Source organism: Rhipicephalus microplus, chromosome X, assembly GCF_043290135.1.
Source record: "Rhipicephalus microplus isolate Deutch F79 chromosome X, USDA_Rmic, whole genome shotgun sequence".
NCBI classification, from domain to species: domain Eukaryota; kingdom Metazoa; phylum Arthropoda; class Arachnida; order Ixodida; family Ixodidae; genus Rhipicephalus; species Rhipicephalus microplus.
In genome coordinates, this window is record NC_134710.1 from 159,784,393 (window position 1) to 159,804,167 (window position 19,775).

Here is a 19,775-nt window from a genome sequence, read left to right on the forward strand (position 1 = left end):
ACACAGATGATACTGTTCCCATTCACCATCGACCGTATCGGGTGTCCGCATCGGAGAGCTAGATTATTCAAGTATATGTGAACAAGATGTTAACTGAAGGCATTATTCAGCCCTCGTCAAGCCCTTAGGCAACACTGTCATCCTGGTTAAAGAGAAGGTCAACACACCACGTTTCTGCATCGATTACTGGAATCCATATCGAATTACAAAAAAGAACGCGTATCCTTTGCCCTAAATTGTTGAAGCTCTCGAATGTCTCCATGGCACATGTTAATTTTTATCCATCGACCTTCGCTCTGGTTATTGGCAGATTGCTGTGGAAGAGAAAGACCAAAAAAGTACCGCCTTCGCCACTCCCAATGGCCTGTACCAATTCAAGGTTATGCTCTTCGGTCTATGTAACGCCCCAGCCACGTTAAAACGTATGATGGACTCTCTGCTACAAGGCTTTAATTGGTCAACCTGCCTGTATTACCTAGGCGACGTCCTAGTATTTTTACCTACATTTGAGACCCACCTTGAGCATCTGTCAGCCATTCTTGACATCTTCCGCAATGCTGGCCTCCAGTTGAACTGCTCGAAGTATCCCTTCAGCCGCCGACAAATTACAGTGTTGGGCCACCTTGTTGATGCATCTGGTGTGCGGTCAGACGCTTAGAAAATTCGTGCCGTCACGAGTTTCCCAGTACCCCGATCCACCAAAGATGACCGGAGCTTTGTGGTACTTTGTTCCTACTTCAGGTGGTTCGTGAAAGACTTTGCAGCAATCGCCCAACTACTTATCAATCTTCTGAAGAAAGGCGTCCCATTTTCGTGGGGGTCACTGAAGCTGCCACCTTCTCTCGCCTCATCACAATTTTGACGCCACCTATATTGGCCCACTCTGACCCATCCACCAAGACTGGGGTCCGAACTGATGCCAGTGGTCACGGAATCGGAGCCGTTCTTGCCCAACGCCAACACCGACACGACCGCGTTATCGCCTACGCTAGCCGTCTCCTTACATCTGCGGAGCGCAACTATTCAATCACTAAGCAAGAAAGCCTTGCTCTTGTCTGGGCGGTCTCCAAGTGTCGTCCATATTTCTATGGCACTCACTTCTCAATCGTCACGGACCACCACGCGCTGTGCTGGCTTTCATCATTAAGAAATCCCACAGGTCGACTTGGCCGCTGGGCTCTGCGACTGCAAGAGTACATCTTTGCAGTGACATACAAGTCTGGACGCCTGCATGAGGATGCCGATTGCCTCTCTTGCTATCCGGTTGTTGAGTCGCACACTGTACCCGAGAACGACGCTTGCCTGTGCTCCGTTTCCCAACTGACCCACATAGCCGACGAGCAACGCCATGATGCATCCTTATGGGCTATCATCGAGCGCCTCGAATCCTCACAATAAGATCAATCTTATCGCTCTTTCGTACTCCAGAATGGTACACTATACCGCCACAACTTCCATCCAGATGTCCCATGTCTGCTGCTTGCTATACCCAAGCATCTCCGATCGGCTGTACTTCACGACGTTCCAACTGCTGGTCACCTCGGCATGTCCCGCAGATACGACCGGATTCGCCGTTGCTTCTATTGGCCAGGTCCCGTACGCTCTGTCAGAAGATACGTTGGGGCGTGTGAGGAATGTCAGCTCCGCAAAACATTGTCAGTGCTTCTTGCTGGGCGCCTTCAACCACTCGACTTTTCTTCTGAACCCTTCTTTCGCGTCGGCTTAGACCTACTCAGCCCTTTTCCCCTGTCTTTTGCTGGCAACAGGTGGATAGCTGTGGCCACAGACTACGCCATCACATGCGTCCTTCGAACAAGCTGTGCCACAGATATTGCCGATTTTCTTCTGCGCAACCTGATCTTGTAACATGGTGCTCCACGCCAGCTGCTCACAGACTGAGGCCACACATTTCTATCAAGAGCCATAGCCAACATTCTGCACTCATGTGAAACGCAGCACAAGCTCACTATGTCATACCATTCGCAAACGAATGGCCTCACGAAGCATCTGAACCGAACCCTAACCGACATGCTTTCAAAGTATGTTTCCTCAGACCACTCTGACTGGGACTTTGCTCTACCGTACATGACATTTGCGTACAACTCTTCACGCCATGTAACGAGTGGTTATTCCCTATTTTTCCTGTTGTTCAAACGCGAACCCACATTGCCCTCGATACAGTTATTCCATTGCCAGCCGCTCCGCCCATGCACACAAAGCCACTTGTACTCACTTTCTGACCTCCCAAAAAAACCAACAGCGTTGCTATGATCAACACCACAGCGACCTTCACTTTTCACCCGGTTCGTTGGTTCTGCTGTGGTCTCTGAATCGACACGTTGCCCTGTCTGACAAACTGCTCTCTCGGTACACAGGGCCACACCGAGTGCTTCGTGCTGTGACTCCCGTCACTTATAGAATCACTCCTGCTGCCTTGTCATCTTCATCCACCCCTCAGGCCAGAGGCATCGTACACGTCGCACGCTTCACGCAGTACAACTCGCCGAACGACGTTGACGTCTAGATGTGCGGAGGCGGCACCTTTGCCGACCGAGGTTACGCTACATCTAGGCTGCCAAAATGCATATTGTCGATGCACGTGTGCACCCGACGAACAGGATGAAGGTCGCCAGCTGTTCGAACTCGGGGCCAGACTAGCCAGCTCTGGAACCACTCTTGCAAAGATATTTTGTGAATAGCCTGCAGTGTACACGACCTTGTACTTACGTAACAATATCGAGAAAGATTTGTGTTCAACCGAGGACGGTATTTCTGACCATAAAATGATTGTAGTAAATGTGACTGCTAGCATTACGTCCTGTAGGAAAGCCATGATGCAATAAAAATAAAGGACTACAACAGTGCTGATGACACTACAGTTGTAGATTTCTTGGAATTCTCATTTGGTCTCTTCAAGCGACACACAGATGAAAAAACAGTAGATGAGTTGTGGAATGAATTCAAAGCTATAGTTAACCATTGTGCCGACCAATTTGTGCCATCATGTGTGAAAAAAACTAAATAACACCGACCTTGCACTAACCGCAGTATTATTCATATGAAAAGGAAGCTAAAGTGGCTCTGCAAAAAGAAAAATGGCCCTGAAGAAATATCCAGGCTTCACTTTTAGTTGAGGCATACTTTGACACTAAACAAAAAGCAGTTCTTTGACAGAACACTGACCAAATTTTTATAAAATTCCCCACAAAAATTCTGGAGGTATCTCAGCAGTAGAAAAGATAACATTTAAATCGCAAAGAATACAGTAATGTTAACAAAAACAGCGGACATTAATGAATATTTTATTTACTTTTTTCAGTATGTGTTTATCAACAATACAAACATTAATGCGGATTGATTGATTGATATGTGGGGTTTAACGTCCCAAAAGCACCATATGATTATTAGAGGTGCCGTAGTGAAGGGCTCCAGAAATTTTGACCCCCTGGGGTTTTTTAACGTGCACTTAAATCTGAGCACACGGGCCTACAGCATTTTCGCCTCCATCAAAAATGCACTTGCCACAGCTATGATTCGATCCCGTGACATGCAGGTCAGCAGCCGAGTACCTTAGCCACTAGACTACTGTAGCGGGGAACACCAATGTGGGTGAGCACTTAGAATATCGTATAGGTCATCAAATGGAAGAACTCGTAATCAAACAAGAAAGAGTGTTTGAACTCCTCCTGAACCTAGACGGGAAAAAATCTAGTGGGCCTGATGAGATCTATTCAGAATTTCTGAAGCACTACGCTGAATGGATGGATATCATCACCTAACGGTGATATTCGAGAAATCGCTTAGAACCCATTCTTTACCATTGGACTGGCCTAGGACAGTTGTCATACCGGTATACAAAGAAGGTGATCACAGACTTGTAAACAATTACCGCCCCATTTTACTCGCATATATTAAATGTTTACTTCTGGAGCACATCATCCCAAAACACATTTTACAATTTCTTGAACAGAACACATTATACTCATCTCAGCATGGCTTCCAAGCTGGACTACCGACCATTACACAGTTAATCAAAGTTGTTCATGATTATACTGCAGCTTTAGATGATAAGGAACAGATTGACATCATTTATATAGATTTTGCAAAGGCTTTTTGATAAATTGACTCATGATAAGCTAATCTTTAAACATTGGAAAATTGGTATTGGTGAAAGATTAGTGACTTGAATAAAAGAATGCTTATGTGATCAGACACAGACAGTACGCTTAAATGACAGTTCGTCGAGTCTACTCCAAGTGTTTGTTCTCAAGTGTTCCTCAGGGTTCAGTATTGGGCCCTCTGTTATTTCTCATATACATGAATGAAATCTTAACAGTTGTTGAACACCCGGTGAGAGTAAAACTTTTTGCAGATGACTGCCTAATTTATTCTGCCATAACAAGCCCACACGATCAAGTTAGAATTAGTCATAGTTTGCAAAAATTCAGCCAGTGGTAATGTATAAGGTATGAAAGTGAACTACAAAAAATCAACATACACACATGACTAAATAAACAGATATCCTTTCAATATTGTATTGATGATAATTTACTCCTCCATGTTAACCAATTTAAATATTTGGGAGTTACTCTTACCCGAAATTTGGCATGGCACACACACATAGAAAATGTGTGCTTGAAGAGCGAATCAGAGATTAGGTTTCTGAAGACAAAAATTACATCAAGCTACGCGAGATATAAAACTGGTGGCTTACAAAACATTTGTTAGACCAATGCTAGAATATGCCTCTGTTGTGCGGAGCCCTCAACAGGACAGCTTGAAAACAAAATTAGAAAAAGTTCAACACGAATACCGACGGTTAGGTTCCATCACGCGGATGTTAAAGGTCCTGTAAACTGGCCCCACTTGAAGCATGAAGGCATAAAAACCAGTTGAAAGCTTTTTTTTTTTTTTTAGGATACATGGACAACTAAAAATTAACAAAGATCAGTACTTGAAAGTGCCAGGCAAAACTAAGCAGTCGGGTCAATCACAGCTGTGTTTTAGTGCCATACTCTTGTCGCAGAAATGTTTTTTGTTATTCTTGTTTTTCCCAGCTGTGACTGAACTTTTAGAGTGTGTGGCCAGGCATGGTGGTAATTGCAAGCGGTGTTTGCCAATTTTAAAAATTGTTGGACATGCATTTAACTGATTATGCTGCCATATGATATACCTGTATGTTAGGTTGGTTCATATTTAATTCTACCCTTTCTGTTAGAACACTCGACAGAGAGTCGACAGCATTATGAAATAAATATTGCACCAAAAAAGTACTTAGGAATTAGCATGCCCTATGTTTATTTACTGAAGCAGTGCAAATTACAAATGGGTGTATACGTTTCCTGTTCATGACCTTTCAATGATGAAGCTGATGCAAAGTCATCAAACATACATGTACACTACAATAAGTGTAGTACCGTTATAAGTATACTGCCTACTACTGTGAGGCAACTACCCAACTGCTTCTCCACCCGCTGCCATGGCTACACTCTTGGCATGCAAGACCCCTACAGGATCCCAGAGAAGCAAAATACACATTGCTTGTACGAAGCTCATTGTCGCCACATTAACCAAACAAGCTACTCACTGCACCTGTGCACAGTCTGAAGCAGCATTGGTACAAACAACTCTCCCATGGCAAACGTGCATATGGTACAAGTGGCTCGGCAATGAGCTTCATCCATTTACACGTCCCGGATGGCTCTGGACACCGGCGTCGCATTCGTCTTTCTCAGAGACCAACCGGAAGCTCCGCCGACCGGTCTGGAATCGCTCGGACGCATCTTCAATTTTCACGTGCCTGGCGGCCTGCGAGCGGCCCGGGACTGTTCAAACAATTTGTTTCGAGCAGCTGGTAGCTGGCAGCACAAGGTGCATACCAATGCGGCCATCTTAAGTTAGATCCGGACATTTTTGACGTGCTCTTGCTCTTTCTTCGATTTTCTGTCCACTTTTCTCATGTTTCTGAATTTCGCATTGTTTGCACACCCAATTCTTGTCATCGATGTTCTAAGCCACGTCGAGCACGTGCGTATTCCCGAAGGTTGGGCAAACACGCGATATACTCGCTACGAGAAACAGCAGTGAAATGACCCCGCCGGTCTACGATGTGTGCGCGCTTGAATAGTTCACTTACAGTTAGTCGTATCACAACGGAAATAGGTGTAATTCACCACTTAACTACTGCTTAGGTTGGAATTGGGTCGACATAGCATACGCCACAGCTGACGCAGACAGCATCAAGTGCGCAGATGGCTAGAGACCGCTCAGACTGGCTCGGGACTTGAATTACGTGCATGTAACATAGCGACCTATGAGCCAAGGCGTCCGCGGGCCGTCAGCGAGTGATCCGGGACTTGGTAAACCGATGAAGCTCAATGACGGCACAGGCTGAATAGACGATGCACTCCATATAAGGACAATGGCTGCACATGGAAGTACCATGTTTAGATGAAACTATGCATGTTTTTACTTAATTGCAAATCACAGAACAGATGTATACACACGTATCAAGGAAAGCCGATGAGCGAGTCCATCCGCTTTCACCAAGTCAGTCACTGTGTTCATAACCCTACAATAGTTTGGCTATGCTCCTTGGCATCGCCACAGTGCTCTTCAAAATGGCTGTGCGAGAGTACCGTGATATTTTTGCACATTAAGAAAAAGAAAGGGTTAGCTGTGAGTACGTTAAGCAATATAGATAAGTGCTGGCAATACACGTCAGGAAATGCACATTTACACTTGGTTGTTACTATGAACTACTATTTGGAGCATACTTAGTAATACCATGCCCCTGGCAAGTGCATATTTGCGAGGTTTTGCCGTATTTGGAGTAGAAACAGTGCAGGTAACGGCCATTTTAAACTTGCCAACTTGTAAGCTTTATTACACCAAAATCGTTGTAATCAGTCTAACTACGCCCGCTCCAGTACAAAAGACTCTGCTATGTTTTGCCAATTAACTAAATCTTGTGCATGCTGTAGCCACGTTATCAGCAAAATCTCACTGCCACCCAACTCTGCCCCACAGTGTGTCTAGCAGTTTTGAAGCAGTTTTGAAGCAGTTTGGGAGCAGCTAAATTACAGTTTCAGATGTGACATGGCACATGACATCAGACCATTTCAGATTATACGGTCATGCATCATATATTAAAATAATCAACCTGACAATACTATAATACAACCGTTTATTTGCCTCAAGGGCCAGGAAACAAGCTATGACATTTTTACACCTTCCAAACAATCGTGCTAATTCATGTAGAAAGCTGCAGCGATGAGTTTTTCCCAATGTCACAGCAGTGCATACCACACAAACTCCCCATTTTGAAAAACGATTCCTGCGCCCCTCTCCTCTGCCTGACCAGTCCTTTTCGCCCGTGCCGTGACTTAACTTTGCCCATAGGCAACGACATTGTCGGTTGGTTCTCTGCTCTACAAAATGATGCCTTTGCCCTGTGGTGATGCAGTTTCGGCCACGCAGTCCACATTTTCATTTTATTGGGCTGTCCTCTTACATTTTAGAAGAGCCAAAACTACTACGACAAGCGGTACCACCTCAACAAAAGCCGCCTACATCAAGAGGTATCTCGCAACTTTACCGCCAGGGTGCATGCACCATGGCATATTTTCTTGCCAGTACCTCGCTACTTTCACACCGTACTTCCTCACAGAGCTGCATTAGCACAAGGGACACGTAAAAGAAAGGTTGCTAGGTCGTTGGTTGCACACTGATGATGCACACAGTAACGTCATGTTACGTTGACAAACAGTGAGAAACTGGAACCAGCCAGATGCGGGTTGTTCTATACTCTTTAACTCTTTATTAAAACACTTTTTCACAAAATTATTGTGGCAGCATGTTCACATCGTACAAGTGCACAGTCGCCTCTCCATCACAAATTTTCGATCGGGAGGTTGTTTACTGGCCCTTTAAGAAACGCTTGTGTGGTAGGCTTAAGGGCACAAGGTAGGCCCTAGACTTGTGTTTTCAGGCTTATTTAAGACACACTTTTTCAGAGACTTATATAAAGTCTACTGGTTTGCTTTACTTAATTTGTTCCACACTTACTCTTGTATTTGAGCTAAAAGTACAGCTGTGATTCAAGTGGTGACATTTTTGCATTTTTTAGCAAAGCAAACACTTTTGCCATTTCTAAAATAAAACCATTAACATTAAAATTATTCTGCAAATGCACATTATTCTAGCCCAGTAGCTTTGTATTGGTGAACAATTTAATATCGTAAAAATCACCCTTCTGTATTTGCTAGTTGCTCTCATAGAGGGGCATATGTAGCGAAAAAATTCCGATTAAAAGATAAATGTCAGTTAAAGAGAAAAATACATGTTTCATATTTACTGAATAAGAAGATGTACTGAACAATTTAGTTGATAGACACAAGCCAAATACTAATCACACAAATCAGCCTTTTGCTTCATTTCTTGGTTTCCTGGCTTGCTTCATTATATTTTCTGTCTCTATTGGCAAAATAGAGTCAACTGCGGTCAATCTCACCTAGCCATATGACAATGATGCATTTCTGTGATGTGCCAAACGGCCATGAGAATGTTCAGTCTGGCCACCATGTGCAGACCTCGTTAAAAGTTGGAGCAAGTTCAAAAGTGCCAGATCTGAGGGTTTCGGTTCCGAAGAATAAGATCCATTGTGTTTTCTATGAGCGCGATGGTTCCTCCATTGTCTATGAAGACGGTTACTCATCACACTGTGTAGAACTCTACATCAATCAAAGTACAGCCATTGTCACTACAGGCAATCTACACTTTCATCTTTGCGGTAATGCAGAATGAGGACAGAACTTACTTGCTAAAATGTTCGCTTGATTTCTCACTGTCTCGTTTTTTTTTTTTAGTGGCCAAAATGTAGGTTTCGAGTTCTAGTGCACTTTCAAAACTTTTTCTGACTTTATAAGCACAAAAATATTTTTTCCGCCGTAACAAAATGAACAAAGGTGCAACTAAACTCAAATTAAACACACACAAGGTCTCCAAGCTTGTTTCATACATAAGGCAAATGGACTCAGTAAAGTCCATGCACATGTAAAAAAAAGGCTGCACCAAGCGCATTTAGATAGCGATACTACTAAACAAAAATTTGCGATTTTAAGATAAACTACCCGCTTCGGCTTTCAAAAATTCACTTGCAGTAAGCCCAGGTTAATGAGTTAATGCGTAAGTTAACTAAACATTTTATTATTCCTTGGCTTGCATCCTTTGCTGTCAATAAACAATGGGTAGTTAGCACTCCTCTCTCTTTCTTCCTTTCCTGTCCTTATGTTCCAAGCTTTGCACCACAAATAACATGTTTAGTAAAGCTCAGGTTATGCACGGCCTGAAAAAAGGGCACATGGCTACTCATCAGTCAGTCACAAACACCTCGTCCTTTTGTCTCAATACAGAAGACACAAAAATGCATGGGGCATCGGGTGTTAAGAAAAGGCCTCATAATTGCAAACAAAACAAAAAAAAAACAATTTTCTTTTTTTCTACCCTACCGATTTTCTTTTTTTTTTTTTTACCTTCAATCACTGGAGTTGGTCCCTCAATACCAACACCGGTCGTATTTCAATGTCAATGGATCTCAATAAAATTCGCTGGGTATGTTCTTTGACATGTTTGCAGAATTTATGCAAAATTATAGGCTACAGAGGTACGCTCATCGTTTTCAAATAAACTTTACTGATTGCCTCGAACTGCCCACCTGGTTTCCCACAATTATTGGTCACATAGTGCAAGTGACATCATTTAAGGCAAAGCAACAGAAGTAGCTGAACTACAGAGAAAGAAGTACTTGAGGAGGAGAAACATCAATGCTGAAGCAGCACATAAGGGTGACACAATTGTGTCATGGAGGAATGCGATTTATGCTGAAGCTCGACAGATTATGTTTTCAGCGTGTTGCTACTTTTTAAAAGTGCTATAGACGCAGTGCATAAAAATCATGAGAATGCCTTGTACACTATAAATGTTTACAGATTTCTGTCTGTAACATCAATTAGTTGATGTGACAGATATTTTATCTACAGTGACTAATTGTTGCTACCAGAAATACAGGTCATACAGCCAGGGGTATAAGCACAAATTTTTTTCGGGGAGGGCACCACATTGATTTGAAGGCAGGGGCTGGGTAGGCAGATGTAGTCCAGTGTTATTTTATTCTCCGTATGCTATGGCGAAAAAAAGCATTTTGGGGGTAGGGGGGTATGAGACAGGACTGGTGTGCCACCTCCTGGCTATGCCACTTCATTGAGCCCTTCAAAGGAGTTGCTAGTAATGGCCCCAAGTAGATGGCACCTGTCATATGCACGCACCCCTTGCTCGCACATTGTGCAGATAGATGCGTAGGTGGCCTTGGGAGGGAAAGTTTTCAACAATCTGCCGCGCATCACTTCGAGAATTGCAGGCTTGCTCTCTCTCTAGCGCTCAGTGGCTTCCCCGCATTGTGCCGGTGGCGCCGACTCCTCGATGCTTGCGCACGTTTTTCGCACCATGACAAAGGAGAGTGCTTTGCAGATTCTGAATAGTGCTTCTTCAGGACACAAGAAAAGCATGTGCCCAACTGCAACAGTGGGTACGTGTCCTGCACAGAAGGTTAGAAACCTTCAAAGTTTCTAGCGACCCAGCAAGGTTGGAAGTGTAGGCTTGTGTTATACCCCGGACAGACCGACATCTGACGCCTCATGACTATGTTTGTGAGAAGCACTTCTTTGACCGTGCCATAGACAGCGGGCGCTATTACGACAAGCTTGGTGGCAAAGTTCCCCTAGACAAACCAAAACGGCCAGTGTTGCTACCAGATGCAGTGCCTTCAATCTTACTGGAATGTCCCAGCTACTCGTCTGCTGTTTGTAAAAAAAAGAGAGAGAGAGAGAGAGAAAACTGGACCTTAACTTAAGTGTGGAAAGCCTGCAAAGACAAGTACTTCGTTGGCTCAAGGTACAAACATGCCTGCTGCTAACAAGGGTGAAGAAATTGAGATTAGGTGTACTGTAACCTTCTCTTCCCCCAAGTTCAGTGCATTGAACTATGAAAAAACAGGCATCAGCATCCGCAAGGTCGAAGGCACAATACAGCGATCTGTGCTGGTAGTTTTCATTTTATTTCCATTTTTCTTTGAATTTGCGGTCAAGGCGGACTTCTATGCCGGTAGACTTTTGCAACAGAGGGCGTGTCAGTGCTGTGTCCGATTTCGTGACTTTATTAAAACACCCGAGCAAGCATAGTTTCGACTCAAGAATTCTTATTTCGTAGGTAGAAGTAGGTGGAACCACAGTACCATTACAGAGTTTCCATGGAGAAAAAATACCCTCCTGAACAAGAGCGTAATAAAGTTGTCACCATCTCTGTTATGTACGCATATCATGTAAATAAGATTGTTATGGTTTTTAAAAGCAGTAAACACTGTAATATCATAGCAAGAGAGCCTGAAGCCAGGTCATAGGGAACAGCTTGTGTTTCTGCATGACGATTTGTAGTTTTTCAGTAACAGTCACTCACCATGCTATGTGTTCAAGGACATGAGCAGATCTCATTTCCGTTTTTTCTTTCAAATTTTCAACATCTTTTATATTCAATTTTATATTTTGGGCCTATACTTTATTCCACTATACACATGCACACCCAAGTGCATATAATGAAGCAATCAAAGTCAACACAACAAAAATATTAGTTTTAACACAAAGTTCATAAAAAAGTTAAGTAAAAAAGACTTACCATAATTGTGTGGCTTGTAAAATCTGCTCTGACAGATCGCACAAATTGTACAAATGCCTCGGAGTAACCATTTGCAACATCAAGACAAATGTAGCGCAATGCGGGGATCTCTCTCAGGATGGCCTTCATCTTTTCATAGTCTGCTTCACCAGAGCCTGAGCTGACGGCAATATTCTGAATATAAAAAAATTATGATGCAGTGATCAAAAAATGAAAAAAATGAATCAAGATTGAGCATAACACTCTATACAATCATTATGGTATGAGAGAGACTCCTCATACGAAGGCATGGAAAGGTGTGTGATATTATCACGATAGCAATTATATGGACACTATCAGCTGGAGTTTGCCGCCAGCGTCGGCGTCACCCACCGTATATGTATATGTATGTATGTATATATGTGTGTGTGTGTGTGTGTGTATATATATATATACGAAAATGCCAGAAAGAAAAAAATCCAGAAAGAGATTCCGGCACGCAGAATCGAACGTGGGAACTGCGTGTCGTGAATGCGAGACGTTAACCACTGAGCCACTGAGGGGCACGTCCCTCAACGTTCTAACGGCAAGCTATTTATATCTACCACTTACCGCTGTTGGCGGGCATCTCGGGGGGTCACTGAAATCGTTGCAAAGCCTCCGTTTGCAAAAGGACGCGCTTTTCAGCCACAACAAAGTAACAACTGAGACACTTATTCGTGTGAATCTGTACTTGTGAGTACGTTTAGTGCATCATTTGTGAGTCAGAAGTGCGGGGTACATTTCGATCTGCTTTCCATTCTGCGCGTGACCTACCGATTTGTTGCTATCACGTTCATTGCTTTGCCTTTGCGGCAAATCTGTGACCTTTTTTGGTTGAAAGCTAATAAACAATGTAATAAAAAAACATATACACACAAAAACATTTAAGACAAAGAAATTTCAGATCACACATTTCGAAGATAAATGACCCAGAATCAGCATGAGAAAATTATAAATGTTATAGACAATGTTTCCATTAACGGAGACTAAAAAAATCTCAAACCAAGGTACTGCTTCACAGCTCGTGCTATGTGGTGAAGCATCTACTGGTTTTCGGGAGGCACAGATGCACTCATGCTTTTTTCACTTTTTTGTTTGTTTTTGTTGAACAGCCTGCTGGTGTTCCAATATTCATGAATGACTGCAATGTGAACAATGTCTATATAGTTCAGATGTCTAATGAACATCAGTTGTCTCTTTACACGAGCAACTTCTCTCCGCATAGGATGGCTTTCCAAAATATGCATCCACACACATTTATTTGTATTTTTATATGTAGTATAATCACAAAAAATAAAATCCTGCTCAGTCTTGAAATTTTTCGTGCTGCTCTTTAATACAGGGCCACGATATCCTCCAGAGGCCTTCTTGTCATCGCGCCCCAGCGACTTGTGGACTTTGCATGTAACTAAAGTAGCTCCAAGACTGTACACAAAGGTAAACAGCTACGCATGAGTGGTGGAGGAGACCACTTGAGGCTGTTAATTAAATGAAACCCTGAATGACTGCAAGTGTCCCAGGCTGATGCATAGCATTGTCACAATCGGAGATTGAAGCTGAGGTGCTGTCATCTTCGGACTCAAAGCTCGTCATCATTCAAATGAGATGTAGTTGCAAGATAGGAAGATGATTTAGACTCCAACCAAAAGTTTTGAAGAAACCCGACGTTTTAAAACTGACTTTGTTCCTTCCTCAGGGGTGACTACGGAGCTACGTAGCAGCGGCGTCTTCAAAGCACTCTCGGGGCGGATAAGGACACCCCTCTCTCTTGTTTCGCCGTGGAGCACAGTCCATGTGTATACACTGGGGGAAGGGTTCCGAGACAGCGGTTGATGTTATGGGCTGTCCTCTGTATGTGCCACAACTCGAGTAGTAACCTTCTCCTCCAGTTCGGCTCGCTTTCAAGGATGGTTGTCGCTTCGAAATTGATTCAACATCTCAGCATGTTCAGCGACTGCGCTGCGCTCTTTGTAGAGCTTTTGCACATCGTTGGCGTGTTGCTTCAGTCATTCCGGTAGGTTTTTCGTCTCATCGATATACGAAGAGGGTCACTCAGCGCACGGAATTTAGTAAACGACACCGGGGGTCCTGTCTATTGTTGGCCGGTCTTTCGGGCGGGGGAAAAGGCGGCCCAGTGTTCACGAAGGCACGTGTGCGATGCGAACTCCTTCCTTCTTGAAGATCTGCGCCAACATCTCACTGGTTCCCTGAACGTATAAAACTGGTAGGCGTTTCGGGGGCTGCCAATTAATGTTGATTGGGGTTTTCATATCCTCTGTTGCTCTGCGTGGCGGGTGGCAGCTCGAATGAGTACATAGAAGAAAAAGCACTCAGCTCCTTCTCGCTGCCACCCAAGCTTTTTCTCCGTTATATGGACGATTGCTTTTGCATCATGAAGACCTCTGAAATTCAAAACTTCAGACAGCACCTAAATTCCGTGCACCCAGCCATACGATTCACGACAGAGTGTGAAAACGACCACTGCCTTCCCTATCTTGGCGTCTAGGTGGCAAGAAAGCGCAACGACCTGGAGTTCTCCGTTTACAGGAAGCCAACGCACACTAGTACCTTCAATTTGATTCTTCCCACCCCGCCTGCCACAAGGCCTCGGTTGTGACCAGAGAGCTAAGAACTTATGCTCCAATGACAAGGAGCGAAAGAAAAAAGAGGCCCGTGTAATTGCGGACCTCAGGAAAAACGGATACCCAAAAAACTTCATTCGAGCCGCCACCTGCCGCACAGAGCAACAGAGGATACGAAAAACCCCAATCAACATTAATTGACAGCCCCCTGAAACGCCTACCAATTCCATAAGTTCAGGGAACCAGCAAGATTTTGGCACAGATCTTCAAGAAGGAAGGGGTTCGCATCGCGCACGTGCCTTCGTGTACGCTGGGCCGCCTCCTCCCCCACCCGAAAGACCGGCCAACAATTGACAAGACCCCCAGTGTCGTTTACAAAATTTCGTGCGCTGAGTGCCTCTCTTCCTATATCAGCGAGACGAAAAACCTACTGGAACGACTGAAGCAATACGCTAACGATGTGCGGAAGCTCTACAATGAGCGCAGCGCAGTCGCTGAACATGCTGAGACGTTGGATCACCAAATAAATTTTGAAGCGACGACCATCCTTGAAAGCGAGCCGAACTGGAGGAGAAGGTTATTACTCGAGTCGTGGCACATACAGATGACAGCCCATAACATCAACCGCCCTCTCGGAACCCTTCCCCCAGTGTATACACATAGACTGTGCTCCACGGCAAAATGAGAGAGAGAGAGGGGGATTCACTATACGCCCCGCGAGTGCTTCGAAGACTGTGCTGCTACGTAGCTCCGCAGTCACCCCTTAGGAAGAAACCAAGTCGGTTTCGAAACGTCGGGTTTCGTCAAAACTTTTGGTTGGAGTCTAAATCATCACCCAGTTTCATACCCAACCAGACAGACTTCTGTCGAATGTTTACATTCAAGTTGCAAGATAGTGTCCATCACCACGCATTTTTAGTCTCACACCCATGTACGTATCACGACGACGCCAAAGGGGCGGCCAGCGACACTGGATTCTTCCCCTACTCTAAACAACAAAAGCTCTCTAGTGAATAACTTGCATAAATTTCAGGCAATTGCTACCGTGCAACACTGTTGAATTGGGAAGCTGTTAGCGTAATTTGATGTTTGACAAGTAAATATTCTTTTAACTGCAGAACTTTCATGTTAATGCAGCCTAACCACGAGCGGCAGGCATTTCTCTCAAGCTCGTTAACCGAGCCATTTCCCCAGCCCCTTACAAACATTAGCTCGCGAAAATATCTGTCAAAAATCACTATGTTGCCAAAACGGCCAAATTCAAACTGATTCTGAAAGTTCAGAGGCTGGACTAACTACTAGGAAGTGCTAGGCACAGAGGAAAATAAACCAACATGCAAAAATCAATGAATCAAATCATTGATCACCAGTGATCGATTTGAATAGGATGGTAACAAAAGAGTTAACCTTGCAAGTATTGTCAGCCACTTCAAGTCTCCACAACATCTGTGAAATCACAAGCAATTTAGGAAGTGCTTGTAAATAAAAAAACATATTTAATAATAACATCAGGGGCAGGTTAGACATGCTCAACCATAAGCACTAAAAGCACCCACAGAAATTTTGTAATGACTAGTCAGCACAAGAACCAAAAACAAATGGGAGGTGGCAATACATTAGCATGCGGTAAACAAAAGAATTTGAAATTTGAGTGGATCAGTTTCATGGTTTACAGCAACATATGAATTATATAAACATCTCAGGGCACATGTAACGCGATTCATAGTTAATGACTAACATTCTTACTGAATGTCACTACAGCCTTGCACTCCTGGTCTACACAGGCATACTAAAAGGCATTCAGAATTGATGTCAATATTGGTCATTTATCCAGTACGCTTTTTGTTGATTATTCCATGCTTAAAAAATGACAGCATTTGATTCCATGGCTGGTAGATAGATGTAACTTGATAAGACAGGTGCTTGGGCTAGTTGGTGATTGAAAATCAACATATTTGCACAGTGCAAGACTACAAGTAGTTACGGCGTAACTACTCATAGTCTTGCGCTGTGAAAATATGTTGATGGATAGATATTGGTGGATAGAAAGTCTGACCTTTATACTGTGGCACCACCTCACCGAAAACGTGAAAAGATGAGCATTTCTAAAAGTGGCCTACAGGAGACATTGGCCTAGAGTTAGTCTGGGAACAAAATATAGTTGCGAAGATTGACTTAACTATCATTTTGCACATCAAAAAGTCATCAAAAATTGACAACACCTATTAAAAGGGTTGTGAAACATTTTCCGAGAATTTTCAACTACATGTGTATTCAGAATCCTGATATGTGGGGTTTAACGTCCCAAAACCACCATATGATTATGAGAGACGCCGTAGTGGAGGACTCGGGAAATTTCATGTATTCAGAATCCTGGCCATCCATTTAATACTACACCTTGACTTGTTTCATAGTCTGGATTCAATTAATAGCTATAAAAACAAACTTTCGATTCCCCGATAACGTTCCCCTCAACTGTACTGTTGAAGTCACTTTAAAGGAACCGACAACTGCCAAGAACATGAAATGAGATGACTGCACGGATGAAGAGATTGTCCATCATAGTGACTCAAACCAGCCCCATCGTTCTAGTGAGAAAAGAAGTTATATGATAATTTATTCATTTAAAATTACAAAAAAAATGGCCTGTTGTGCTACCTGGCAGCAGGAACTTCAATTATACGATGTACTCTGTCACATGACAAAAGACTAGTGTACACAGTCAACAAGTTTCCTGTTGGTATTGAAATATTGTTTCCTTCTTTGTAGTACCTTTATAGTAAAAGATATTACTCCATAAAAATGTACATATTGGCCTGCATTGATAGTATGCATTAAAAGTAGCACTGCCTTTGCATTACATAATGATCACATGCTCGTCAGTGTGTCTTGAGCAACTTTTCTGCGTGCTCATGAAACCATGCACGCAGTTGCCAGGTCGCTAAGACTTTGAGCAACTTGGTTTTTCTACCTACACTTCGTCCCAGAAATGACATGTACTGCTACTCAGCACTGCCGTGTATATTCACAGTGACGTTTTCGGTGACTTGGCTTGGCTCGTGTGTCGAGAGAGTAACGATGATGAGACAAGCCATCCACGACACAGGCGCACGCAACGCAGTACACATACAGGAAAACTGTATAAAGCCAGATTGTCTAATTATAGCGGCTTGTTATATTGAAAAATACTTTTAAAGCTCAGAATAAAAATGGTGAAGCATAGTTACAACTCCTGCAAAGCAGAAAGACAGCATGCATAAGTCGCTAAAAGGGCTCCCAGCATCGCTATGAATTCTCAGTGTTGCTGGACAAAAAGGGACATCTGTGTTCAGAGCCTTCCAGATCTAAAAATACTGCTTATAAAGTAACTATGTGCTTTTGGGTTTAACTACAGCAGCTACAAATGCTATGAAGAATAAGATTTCTGTCACGCCAGAAAAAACTGGGTTGAAAAAAAAAAATCTGTTGTCTGTCCTTGTAAGTCAAGAAAGATCTCTGTCATCGGCAAAACATGGCAACATAGAGATGTTTCCTGAGCCATATTTGACCAAGGTTTATAGCATCATACAGTTTCGCTTGCGGCACCATAAAGCTGTCACGAACACTATTTCCACTTTCTCCAAGTTGTGCGGCACTGTGCGACGACACACATGGTAGGCATAGCGAAGACTAAGCCGCCCAAAAAACACCGTAAAACACAGCCTAATGCAACCAGTAAGAGAAGCACTGGGACAATGCGCCGAGCGAGCAAAGACATCACGTGACGAAAATTAAACGTACTTGAAAGTGAAACCAAGCAGATCACTGGCTGTACTTCCACAGTATACACAGTTCAGATTGCAAAAATTGCTGTGTTATTCTTTTCAAGGTTCCCATAAATCTATCATTTTAGAGCGAAAGAAAGCTTACGCTGTGTTTATAACTATCTTACCATGACGTTTCACTGACATCACATGTTAATGCTTATGGCAGCTGGTAGGGCCTCATGGTACAGAGCAACATAAAACTGCGATTTCAAACGGTCGTCATTAAGACTGGATATTGTGGCAAAATATTTCAAAATCCCTATGTCTAATCCTTATTGAAGTAGGGAAAATTACATTTGGGCAGCTTCATTTTCGTTTCATGACCCTTTGATAAAATCTCAACATTTATTACATTTTGCATTAGGTTATGAATTTCTCCTAAGCATGAATGCTATTACCTGTAAATGTTACTATGCCCATGTAGCTGAAACTGAAATGGCATGATAACACTTAATCACATTCGCTCAAAATTAAATTGCCTGGGCTGTGTGATACAGGTACTACAACCTTTGTCCGTGAAGTTCAGAGACTGTGTCCATTTAAAAAGAAAAGCGTGTTTTTTAACTTTGAAATCATTTGTACAGTGCTCCTCTGAAATAGTCTCCCTTAAGGACAATACACAGCTAACGCTTCTAGAGGTCTTGGAAACAGTTAGAAAATGCTTTTTTAGGCAGAGCTCTCAGCTCCTTGGTCGTGGCTACTCGAATGACCTCCACACTCCCAATCCAGTCATCTTTTATGGCTCTCTTCACACAAGGAAAAGGGATAAAATCGCATAGGGAGTGCTCAAGCAAGTGTGGTGTATAGGTGGTGCTTCAGGATCCAATGAAAAACACCATGTTTCATCTTCAGCAATGATGTAGTCAAAGAATGCAGCACTTTCCTCCGATTCAGAGAGTTAATTAGCACTCACTGATGCCTGCATGTCCTTCTGGTTTTGTGTAAGGGAGTCTTGTGTAAGGGAGTACGGCACAAGTCTGGCATTCACCTTTCCTTTCAATAAGTTCTCACACGAAATTTGATGGCATGTTACTCGCATCGAGAAACCCAATAGCATGAGGACTGTAATGATGCGATCTTGCAGTATGATTTTCCTGATCCAAGCCCCATTTTTATTCCGTGATGTTGCAGAGTGCCCCGGCCTTGTGTCATCTTCCACCAATGTTCTCTCCGAAACGAACCTCTTGCATTAGTCGAAAACTCACACCTGAAAATGTCTCATTGCCATAAGCATCACAAAAATGCTCATAGGACGGGGTGGCTGTCTTGCCAAGCTTCCCACAGAATTTTATGTTTACACATTGTTCAAGGTGGACATTGCTCCACATTCACTCACAGTAGAATGAGCAGACAATTGACAACGTACTTCTTTACACATAGTTCCATCATCTAGCGGCTTACACAGCAATGGGCCTTTTCTGGGTGGGCAGTCTGCGCATGCACGCTGGCATTGCGGAGGCACACGCCATGATTTTTGGTGGCCGAAACGTGACGACATGTGCGGATCAAGAAACGAAGTTCAGTAGGGTTGAGAGCTGGGCTAGTTGGTGAGACATCATTTAACCATATGGCGTAGTAGCGCAATTTTCACGGGGACGAAGAGGACAAGAACACACGACACTCGCTACACTCGCAACTA

General features: G+C 43.3%; 1 protein-coding gene across 2 annotated transcripts in view; it reads right to left on the minus strand.

Moving 5' to 3' along the window:
- LOC119177074 (GMP reductase 2) overlaps window positions 1-19,775 on the minus strand; it is an 82,211-nt gene that overhangs the window by 35,916 nt on the left and 26,520 nt on the right. For both annotated transcript variants that reach the window (XM_075878071.1, XM_037428453.2), the window contains one exon: window positions 11,728-11,901. In XM_075878071.1, coding sequence (XP_075734186.1) covers window positions 11,728-11,901 — 174 coding nt within the window. The remainder of the gene's footprint in view (window positions 1-11,727; window positions 11,902-19,775) is intronic.